This window comes from Dermacentor variabilis, chromosome 4, assembly GCF_050947875.1.
Source record: "Dermacentor variabilis isolate Ectoservices chromosome 4, ASM5094787v1, whole genome shotgun sequence".
Classification (NCBI taxonomy): domain Eukaryota; kingdom Metazoa; phylum Arthropoda; class Arachnida; order Ixodida; family Ixodidae; genus Dermacentor; species Dermacentor variabilis.
The window spans coordinates 81,686,190-81,697,840 of record NC_134571.1 but is presented as its reverse complement, the minus strand read 5'-3'; the positions used below and the strand labels follow the sequence as shown (position 1 = coordinate 81,697,840).

The following is an 11,651-nucleotide window of genomic DNA, read 5'->3' as shown; positions in this document are numbered from 1 at the left end:
ATTGGGATATCTTACAACGTACACTTAAAAAAGAACTACCGATTACACCTCTTGGTATTCGATATTTGCCAACCGATAACGAAGGAGGAGTTCCGTACGATATGTTTATGCTCCTTGGCCTCCACAGTCTGTGGAAAACGAGAATGGCAGTGCGACACTCGGATGTCGATACCCGTCTGGCGAGAATAAACTTCATCGAAAGTGTCGCGTATATTCGGGAAATATATCGTGCCCAGAGTGAGCCTCCCGAGTGGGTGGCTATTCTTGATGAACTGATCAAGCTGAAGCGATTTTAATATATAATGTTAGCCAAAGTGTGGTTGACATGTTTTAGCATTTGAATGTGTTCTTGGTTTGTGCTGCAAACAGGCAATAAAGAAAAAAGAAGTCAGGGGTTCCGAACGGTCGCTTTTCTCATGTTCTCCGCTTCAAAGGTTTTATCGGCCCCTGGCCGAGGTGCTGCTCAGGCTTCAGCCAGCAGCAATGACTACCGTGTTGTGTTACCCCGTCTTCCTACCGGTAAGCTGGTTGTGGACTCCGTTTTCCTGCATGCTGACTTAAGTGGTCGACCGTACAGAGCCCAAGACTTCAGAGACGCCCTTCGGAACGTTATTGACCTGAAGGAAATAAGTTCCATCGGACAATTTCAGATGTCGCACGTGTGGATGGTGACGTGCAAATCAGGGATGACAAAATCAAAGCTAGTCGCATGCGGGGAATTATCCGTAAAAGGTAGACGCTGCGTCGTCATTGATCCTGAGCCCACGGAAGTTCAAATGAAGCTTTTTTGGCTTCCTGAGCGTTTGGAAGATGACTACATTCGAGATGCGCTTCAGGCTTACGGGAAAGTCAAGTCTATATCAGCAGAAAGCTGGAGAGTATCGGAGATGGAACAAATGCGTACGCTAAATCGGGACGTGGTTTTGACTCTTGCCGATGGAGTGAGCGTGGGGGACGTTCCACATCTACTACCTGTTTGTGGAGTGCAGAGTCTCGTATTAATTCCAGGCCGGCCCCCACTTTGTCTGCGCTGTAACAGGGTGGGGCACATTCGTCGAAACTGCAGAACCCCGCGTTGTGAAACCTGCCGACGCTTTGGTCACACATCTGAAGAATGTGTCGTAACATACGCCGATAAGTTACGACACAGAACAAAGCCTCCGGATGAAAGCTTGCAAGAACACATAATGGACATTACGGAGGTTCTTGACGCGACGGGAGACGTTCCCTCTTCCGCGGAGACCCGCTGTGCCAGTAAGGCCCCTCTGCCTGTTAAAGACAGTCACAATGGCATCGCAGAACTGCCCGTGAAAAACGAAAGTAGTGAAGAGAAAGATGACCAACCGAAGCAACAACCCAAAGGAACACCCGCTACCACGGAGCCAGCTGCTGCCCAGCAAGCGAATGAGGGAGCCGGAGACGACTCACCTGATGCACCCAAGCGTCTCGACACGTGCGCTGAGCCGGCAGAGGACAGACGAAGTAACGCGGATACTTCAGTTCCGAAGCGCCGTGCGACTTACAGATCGGAATCAAGCACAGACAGCGAGACGACCAGTACCTCAAGAAAAGCACGTCGCCGCAAAACATCGAAACACTCAGGAAAGTGCCGTCGATCACGGTCCAGAAGGCCAGGTGGGGTTTCGGAGGGAGCCTCACCGTTGCCCTCTAGGACCGATCACATAGATAACTAGGTCCAAATAGTTGGGAGTCACCATGGCCCTGTCCCAGCAACTTCTATTCGCAACCTTGAACGTACGAGGCCTTCGGTCTTTGCAGAAACAGGCGCAGCTTCGCCGGCTTTTGTCTCGGAAGCGCCTCGACTTCGTCGCCGTGCAGGAGACGAAGATTGAGCATGATGACGAGACAGAAAGGGCTTTGCGACCTTTTCTGTCTGAGTATAATGTTTGCGTTTCACACGCTCTTGGTTTATCCGCGGGCTGTTTCCTGTTTCTGAAAAAGAGCCTACTTTATTCAGCTTTTAGTTATCATGTCGACACTGAAGGTCGATATATATGTTGTGATTTTGTGTTGCAGGGTGTGCCATGGCGCATAGTCAACGTCTATGCATTTAATGACGCTGCAAAACGAACTCTTTTATTTGATACTGTGTCTAGCCTATTGGACTGTGATCGCTGCATTGTTTTAATGGGGGATTTCAATTGTGTTTGTGATCCCAACGATCGAAGCGGCATTAACACTCAGCGGGACAGGAGTGGTGAAGTTTTGTCTAACATCATAGAAAATGCAGGGCTCGTTGATATAGGAGTGTCGGGACAGGGAGCTCGCTCTTATACAAGAATTCAAGGTCATTCCTACGCCCGCCTTGATCGGATTTATGTTTCTTCATCGCTCCTCTCTCGAGGACTATCCTGCATTACTATCCCTGTTTCATTCTCTGATCATTGTATGGTTATCGCAAACATTGGTGAAAAATTTGTAACTAATTTCCGACCACAGTGGGCACTGTGGAAGCTTAACTCTGAGCTCCTAAATGATCAGGAATTTATTAATCGCGTGCGCATGGCTCTAGCCAATTCTCTTTCTAGTGACTTGCCATTATTTGCTGCTTGGGAACTCTTTAAACAAGAGGTTCGTGCAGTGGCTATAGAAATTGGATCGGTGAAATCATTCTATAGAAAGAATGAAGAAAAAACGCTTCTTAAGAGCCTATGTAGCCTTTATGAGATTGAATGCGAAATGCCAGGCACTTACATTGTTGACATAGAAAACATTAAATGTGAGTTACAAAAGTATGACGCGCTACGTTACAGAGGTGCGCGAATTCGATCTCGAAACAGGTGTGCTCTGCAATCTGAGCAACCAACACGTCAAGCTTTACTTGACGAGCGACGTCACGGTATTTCCAAAGTAATTCCGGAAATATACTCCGAAGGTAGTCTTGTAACAAATACTAATGACATAATTTCTCAGTTCGAAACTTTCTACACTATGTTGTTTAGTGCCCCTCCGGACGATCACGATGCAAAAGTTTTAGAGAGTTTTGTATCTCTTGTCAAACCATTACAGGATGATGACTGTGCAGTCATCAGTGGTAACCTTACGATTCAAGAAATTGAGCTAGCTATTGATCAGCTGCCTTTGTCGAAAACACCCGGCCCCGATGGACTTTCATGTGAATTTTACAAAGCTTTCAAATCAATTATCAGCCCCATATTATTGGATATTTTTATTTCAAGTTTAGAGATTGACGCCCTTCCGCAGTCTTTTTGCAAAACCCACACAGTTTTAATTCCCAAAAGTTCAGATAAAGAGAAACTGCGTTCCGTTGAAGGCTTTCGACCAATCACATTGTCAAACGTGGATTACAAAATTTTTGCGAAAGTTCTATCTAATAGATTGCAATTTGCGATGTCAATTCTAATTGGTTCCCATCAGACATGTGGAATCAGGGGCCGATCAATTCAAACCAACATACATATCGCCCGTACCCTTCTTCAATACTGTTATGGTTCCACTGAGCAGCTTGCAATGCTCCAGGTAGACCTTGCTAAAGCTTTTGATCGTGTCAGTCACTCCTATTTATTTTCCCTTCTGGAGCATGTCAATGTTGGCTCCATTGTGCTTAAAGGCGTTAGGCTTTGCTACACCTGTTGTACTACTCGTTTAGTTATTAATGGCCAACTCTCCGAACCCATTTCTATTTGCTCATCAGTAAAACAAGGCTGCCCGATGTCCCCACTACTATTCGCCCTTTACCTGGAACCGCTATGCTTAAGCGTAATTCAGTCGAGTAACATCCATGGCTTCAATATACTGGGTAATGAAGTTAAAGTCTTAGCTTATGCAGACGATCTAGCGTTCTTCTGCACGGATAAGTCCAGTGTAGAAAAAGTAGTATCGAAAATAGAAGAATTTGGCAGCGTATCAGGAGCGCGAATGAACTCCTCAAAAAGTTTAGGCTTATGGTTTGGCTCATGGTGCTATACACCAGAACAGTTTGCAGGCGTTAAGTGGACTGATGTCCCGCCAAAGTATCTTGGAGTGCCGCTAGACGCATATAAATTAAGCGCACACTATTGGAAAGAACGGGTTTCGGTACTGCAAAGTTACGCCCAGACATTCGTTCCACAACGACTTTCTATTTTTGGGAAAGCCGAAGCCTGCAATAAGTTCTTGGCAACAAAAATTTTCTATGTATTGCAAGTTATCCATTGTGCTAGGCTATACATCCAACGCTTTCACCGTATCTTTGCAACCTTCGTATGGTCTTCAACTTTTGAGCCCATGAGGCGCGATAATATCTTTAGGCCTGTTAGTGAAGGTGGGCTGGGCTTAGTACATCTTTATGTGCGGCAAATAGTGTCTCGTTTCTTCTATTTTCGCGATACTTCCCATCCTGTAATTCGTTCATACATGCAAGTCACACTTGTTAATGTGTTACCTGATTTAGTTGTTTCTTCAAGTTTTTCTTCGCGCTTATGCTTGTGGGGGTTCATGCAAGAAGTTTACTTGGCGGTTCGTTTCCTGACAGTTCGGTTTTCCACTGAATACTTGTATTCTGTGTCGCGCAAAACGTTGTACAAAGACTTACTATCCATGCTATTTCCGCCTCCACTTTACCGATCAATATACATTAAATTGCCAGGCCACGATGTGCTAAAGCGAGTTCGCAAAATGTATTTATCCCCTTGCTGCAAAACATTCTTTTATAAAGTTCATAGTGAAACCATACCGGTTAAAACATGGCTACAAAAAAAGGGTATCTTTGTCTCTTCTGTTAACTGTCGCCTTTGTGATGTACCAGAGACAATTGAACATTGTTTTATTAGCTGCACCGACGCCATCCTATTTTGGGATGTCCTCCAACGGACTTTAAAGAAAGACTTTGAGATTAACGCTCATACTGTGCGATACTTGCTACCAACCTGTGATAATAGTGCGCCTTTCGATATGTTTTTTGTAATGGGAATGCACAGTTTGTGGAAAACGCGAATGATGGACCGCAACGCCGAAACGGTTGTACCTACAAGGGCAAATTTCATCCAAATGACACTACACCTAAAGCAGGTTTATGATGGACTCGGTGTACAACCGGACTGGTACCCTATTTTGTTGAGGTGCTTATCCTTGCCACCCTTCTAAAGTGACACGACCGTTTCTACTCACAGTATGAACGCTACCTTTTCTGTGTGTGACTTTCATTGTGCCCTCCATTCTCTGACTATGCAGAACTGGTGAACGTCTGGTTGAATGGTTGAAAGCAACTATAATAAATACCATGAAAGAAAGAAAAAAAAAAAAAGTCAGGGGTGGTGCAGTGGTAAGATGTCGGGCTCGGAATCGTGAGGTCACATGTTCGAATTCATGGCGGGTACGTTTTTTTTTTTCAATTTTTTTACTTTTATATTTTTCTTTTTTGTACTAACAAATTTACATAGCCTTAAGGAGGTCTCTGTCAATTTTTAATTAAATATTGATCAAGAACTACAGAACGTTCTACTACAGGACGTCACACTACAGACAACAGAACTACAGACAACAGAACTACAGACAACAGAACTACAGACAACAGAACTACAGGCAACAGAACTACAGGCAACAGAACTACAGAAACAACGTCCCAAAATACGACAGACTGTGAAAATTTCCTGTTGTGTTTTTCAAGTGGGGTGAGACGGAGACGTTACCACTGAGCCACTAGTCTTTTTTTCATTTATTGTACTGGAGCCACGAGTTCGATGCTTCAAAGCGGTGCAAAAGCGCCTCTAGTGAACGAGGTGTTGCCTTAGAAACGAGCTGTTTCTAAGGCTCAGGCGTGCGGCGCTTGCTCAGGCGCACATTTCATTGTCGCGCCGAACGCTGCGTTGCTCGACGCTCACTGCGTCCGATGCGGGGCGCGTAGTCGCTGCGCCGTAGCCCATTGTCTTACACCCCTTGGCGGGTCGACGGGAACGCTGTCGCGTTCCATTCTTGAAGGCGAAGCTTAAGCGTCCTCCAATTTTTTATTAGCTGTTTAAATACTCCACTGTTTCTTCACATGTGGAAAGCTGCTCGTATTTTACCTGTATTTAAGTCTGGTTGCGAAATCGACGTCTCCAATTATCGCTCGGTTTCTCTTCTCTGCTCCACGTCTAGGGATTTTTGAGCTTGCTCTTCACAATATATTGTCTTTTACTGTGAAGAACCCTTTGATTCGGAATCGGCATGTACTTCTCTACGTCCGCTCCGCTGTCGCAAATGTGGTGAGTTTCATTACACAGACCACAGCGCCGACACTTCAAAAGGGGCAAGTTGACACCATTTACTGAGACCTCAGCAAATCTTTTGATGTAGTCAGCCACTCATTGCTTCTGATCAAGTTTACGCACTTTGGCGTTGAATCGTCACTTGTCAATCTCTTGCGCAGTTATCTTCTTTACGTATCATTTTATGTCAATGTCAGTGGTCAAACGTCCTTGCTGTGCATGGCGGCCACTAGCGGCGTCCCTCAAGGATCACTATTATCAACGACAATCGCCACTCCTTAAAAATTTATTTATAGACTTTTTTACCGTTTTTTAAAATTTCTTTTTTTCCTATATATGCTAGTGACATTATTTTGTGAGAAAATTCATACTGTTGATGACTGTCGCATCCTGCAGTCTTACCTGTTTTCCTTCTCTAAGTGGTGCAAAGATAGTAACCCCCCTTTGAATGCTGCTAAAAATGAAGTCATGACGTTCACTCACAAAACGGCAAACATTTGTTTTTCCTATTCTGTAGATTCTGCACTACTGTGTAAGATCTGTGGGATCTATGATCTTGGTGTACTTTGTGATACAACCTTAGACTTTCTTTCTCACAACAAACACGTTGCAATGCGGTTTATGCACTCTGCGGGCTCTATTAGCAGACTATTAAGGGAATTAAATTCTTCTACACCTTTCCGCTAGTTGCACACAGCAAGCTGTATCCACTAACTCGAATGGGCGTCGGTCGTCTGGAATGGTTTTTCTGGATCCAACAGTACATTATAGAACGGGTGCAGAAAAAAACAACAACTCTAGGCCACGCTGCTATGCGAAGGTGAATGACCAGCGGAGCTGTAAACATCGTCGTAACAAAGCTTGTGGTAAAGACTTTATTGCATCACTCGTTGTAACTTAGTAACACCGCTCAGAATAGGTTTGTGATCGTTATAATATACACTGATCGGCATACTGGCAACTGCAAACACTATCTTTGAAAATGTCAAATCGATGCACGTATACGCCGCTGGATCGTCGGTTGGGCCGGATCGGTGTGGCATCGCTAGCAATTTGTCTGCAACACGAAACCCGTAAACCACTCCCTCTTCGTTCTCGACACATCCACATTGAAATCACCGACAACGACCACAGGGGTAGTGTCATCGCAACTAACCCACGCAAAGCGAGTAGCGATAACCTTACGGGGCTATGAGCCATTGCATGTTTTGCTTGTTTACGGGGTATGAGCCATTGCTAACGGGGGTATGAGCCATTGCTTACCGGTGTAGGAGCCATTGCTTGCTGGGGTATGAGCCATTGACCATGACAGTTTTCGACATACTGTTCTCTATGTTGTATGCGTGATTAAGAAGAATGTAAGAACTGTTCGCTTCACTTTGCTGAGTGCTTGGAGCCTCTACCTTACGGGGATATGAACCATCGCATTTTTTGATTGCTTACGGCGGTTTGAGCCATTGATGATAATAGTTTTTGTCTGCAGACATGAAAATTCTATGGTACCCTAGCCTTATACATCTTCGCTGTAAAATTCTCAGCATATATCATCACCGTTTGACTAACATCCACACTGGACTTTGTTCTAGCACTATCGGATTTTTGTCACTGAGCTTACTTCACTCGTCACGTAATCGCGCTGACTATCTGTTTTCTTTTAAAGTATTTAGTGGTATCCTCATCTACCCCAAAATCCTCAGTAGTATCATGCTTCGTATGCCGCGCAAGATCACAGGAAGCATATAACGTTCCATGTTCCTGCCTGCCATCACCAACACCGAACCATCCACAGAATACTGAGGTTGATTTGATGGAATTTTATTTCTTTCCTATGTGACATAAAGTTGGCACGCACTTCGTGGACACATAGCCATAGGCTAGTTTAGGTTATTGGAGCATACAACGTTTATTTTCTTAATCTCGATATCTTTAATAATTGAATGTCATCATTCTTTTCCGAGCTTTTCATTGTTGCTCCTCTGTTTGACACATTGTTCAACTACCTTGCTACTGTTTTTTTTTTCTATTTACCTCGCGCTTTATTATACGTAAACTCTTCTTTCAGTAATGTGTTGTATTTATTCATTGTGTTTTTTATTTGTATTCCCCTGTAGTTTTTTTTCTTTGTTGTTGTTGCTTTGTTTTTCGATTTTGATGTATGCGTGCGCCAGCATTTAGACCTCAGAGTTGTTCCTAGGCACGTTAGATAAATGATGGATGGATTGGCTATTATTGTCTGCCCATCTGCAACAACTTAAGCTCGGTTCGCGAGCATAACCATCAGATCCCACCTGTTGTGGTGCGGGCACGTTCACAAAAGTTCAGCCAGTCGTGAACATCAGGGCCGTTTAAGTCGGAGAACACGCCACAATCACGAGGCTGTGAAATCGCGATGAAGGTAGTAGCCGCAGGTGCAGGGACTGGCGTAGATGATGTTCTGTCACCAGGAGCTAAGGCGGGATCGTCGGAGTTGCGACCTCTGCGAAGTTTTGTGGCGGGTACGGAGAACGCCCACCTCCACCAGTAGTTTTACGTATAACTCTGCTACAAGACTTTTTACAACGTGTGCTTACAATAGTTCAAGCGCTGCCAAGGTAGTGATTGACTGGTAATCAACACCACTTCGTCCTTTTCATTTTCGTCAAAGCCACGCCGAGGCGGCTTTTATCTGCGGCGGTTCGGTACCTGTATGCATAGAGTTTTTGATGGTTCCTGGAGTCGGCTACTAAGATATAAGTAACGGTTGTGCAGTATGGCTCTTAATTATGTAAACACTGCTGAAAAAGACATCACCGTTATCATATGTGTTGCGCGAGAACTTCTCGCCTAACGCCGGGGCGAATTCACAATGCTTTTCGTTCGTAAGTGCTGTTTGCCAACGGACAGACGCCTTCGCTCATGCTACGTCGAACATCACAATTGGCTGACGCCTGCTCTTACGAACAGTTCTAGCGCAAGAACCTTTTTTTTTTGTGAATACGGGCTCTCGTCCCGTTCACCATCTTAAAAATCTGTAATGCATCTTTATTATTATTTTTTTTTCGATTGGGTGTGGTTAGCGTCGTGAAAAAACCGCTCTTTTTGATGCCGCGTATTCTCCTGAGAGGTGATTCAGACGCCTTTTAGGTTTTCCACTGTCAGTGCTATAGGCCTAAAAGTCAGCCTCGGTTGCTCAGGGCTGCGGCGTAGCGCACGACACACGTGGGCGGTGGAATCGGACTGCAGGTTGTCACATTGCCCTTCATTGCACAATGAACTCCACTTTCTTTCACTGACGGATTTTTGCCAACAATGAACGTGTAGCTGAGGCTTGCAAAAGAAATTAAAAAAAAGTAGTCAGAAGCTCCGAAGAAATGAATGGCTCATGTGATAAAGGTTGGAAGGAAGTTCGAGACCGCATGCGTTTTCTTTCTTTTTAAACCGCCCAGGCTCGACGAGGCGAGCGGCATTCATGTCACTGGCTCCTGTCCTGCCTCGGCTTTCGTTTTTTCCAGCTCCTCGCTTTCATTTGAGTCTCCCGTGGGCGGGGAAAATGAAAACAAGACATACGACAGAAAAGCAAAGCAGCAATGTGATAAACTTGCAGTTTCTTCCGACGCCTTGAACATTGCCGTCTGACGCTAAACGAATAAATGTGAAGGAGGTAAGGCGGGATGTGAAAGACGTTGAAAACAGTACGTGTGGTTGGCCTTTACAGTTTTGCGAGATCACGTACCATCGGTATGTGGCTGCCGCCCGCACGTAGATTTCAACAAAGCGCTAAGAAATGAACAAGAAATAAAACATAAATAAGAGGCTCGCAGACTATGAGCTCGCAGAAAATACATTATTTTTTTTTTGGTAGAGCGTCGAAGGGCTTCCAGTTTTGTTTTCTCAACCATTTCTGTAAGTATTTCTGAACACATTGTAGGGCGAGTTATTAAGAGCAGCTGTAACGCGGTATGATACGATCGAAGCAAATGCTGCGTTTTTTATAAGCTTAGGGGACGTAGGACCAGACACCGAGAAAACAAGAACTGAAAAAAAAAGAGCTATGCTTTTAGAAAAATACCTACAGCCGATCTCAAGAGCAGTATTGGCAGTCACGCGCAAACGATGATGTGTGACATAGATGGTTTTTCTTGCCGGTGTGCATGGCATATACGGTGATTTGGGTAGACGAGGTGGCCGACACTTCGGACCACTGCTACGTTCTAGACGATATTAGTTCTACGAAACAATAACAAGACACCGCTATAAGTGCGACAGAGTTATGGCCGGCATAGAACGACACGGTGAAAGAAGCGTCCTAAACGTCAGGCTAACGAAGTAAAATGGCGTCGCCGAAACTGGGGCATGGTCAGTTTTGTAGCTACCGACATGAACAGATTCCGGGGCTTATTGTTCCTGGGCGAGTTATTACACATAGTGACGCAACATGAAAAATTTACGAAGCTACGCGCTTCCTTTCTGTTTAGTTACTCGTATGCTAGAAGCGTTCGTGCCCAACGTTGCAAGGGGCTCGAAAAACACCACGGTGAGTTTCTAGAAATCTCTCCCGTTGAAATCTTGGTGTTGAAACTTGTGCAAGGCGTGTGCTTGCTACAGAGTGTTGTTCGGTGGGCGTGATCGCTAAAGAAAGAGTGGTACCTATGGCTCAAGTTTTCTCGTGCGGAGTGCTACCTCCAGCTAGTGCATTATTGTTTCGGTTTCTGCACAGCTTACAGCATCTACCGGAAGTATTATTCTTTGACCTCCCTGCCAAAGTGGCAGCGCAGATGATGAGTATGTAAAACACCTTATTTTACACTTTATTTTACACTTCTTCCAAGACATGTTTGCAAGAAGCTGATTGGTGTAAATATTCGTGAAGCTTGGTTGCAGACAAGGAAAGAAGAAAATTAGAAGCCTACCCTAATCCGAGGGAAGGGAAAACGGTAATAGAATAGACGAGAGAGAAGGGAAGGAAAGACGCCGTGAATTTGGCGCGCCTTCACACAGCGTCATGCAGTCAAATGCCTTCAAACAGGCCAGTTGCTATGAGGAAGCACGAAAGTGTCTTCACTTCCTCGTGCGACGACGTGCGATGAGGATGGCGTTCGAGTAGCACCTGCACGCACAGCAAGCTGATTGTCCAGTCATTGCAGCGCGTTGGAGAGTAATTATCCTTGTGATTGAAATAGAGGACAGTCACGCAATGAAAGCTCGACGTTCTCTTCGCAGCCGCAGAAAACGCATGCATTGATGTTGGTCATTCCACTTACTGTAGTGTAAGCCTTCTTGAAGGCAACTCCGAACCACAGCCGACGCAGAAGCGATGTTTCACGTCGGTGAAGTCCATACGGACGTTGTGTGTGCTACGGAGGGTTTAGTTTGCGTAGTCTTCTGGCTTCCACGCTGCTAACAATAGTGTGCGTGCTTAACGTGTACGTCTCTTAACGTTGCGCTTAATATTTCTCGTTCCAT

General features: G+C 45.0%; 1 protein-coding gene across 1 annotated transcript; it reads left to right on the top strand.

Annotated features, from left to right (window-relative positions):
* Positions 1-412: 412 nt before the first annotated feature.
* Positions 413-1,672, top strand: LOC142578251 (uncharacterized). The gene is made up of 2 exons (XM_075687652.1): positions 413-1,466; positions 1,526-1,672. Exons 1-2 carry the CDS (start codon positions 417-419, stop codon positions 1,670-1,672), a joined length of 1,197 nt encoding a protein of 398 aa, XP_075543767.1. The 5' UTR covers positions 413-416.
* The last annotated feature ends 9,979 nt before the right edge of the window (positions 1,673-11,651 follow it).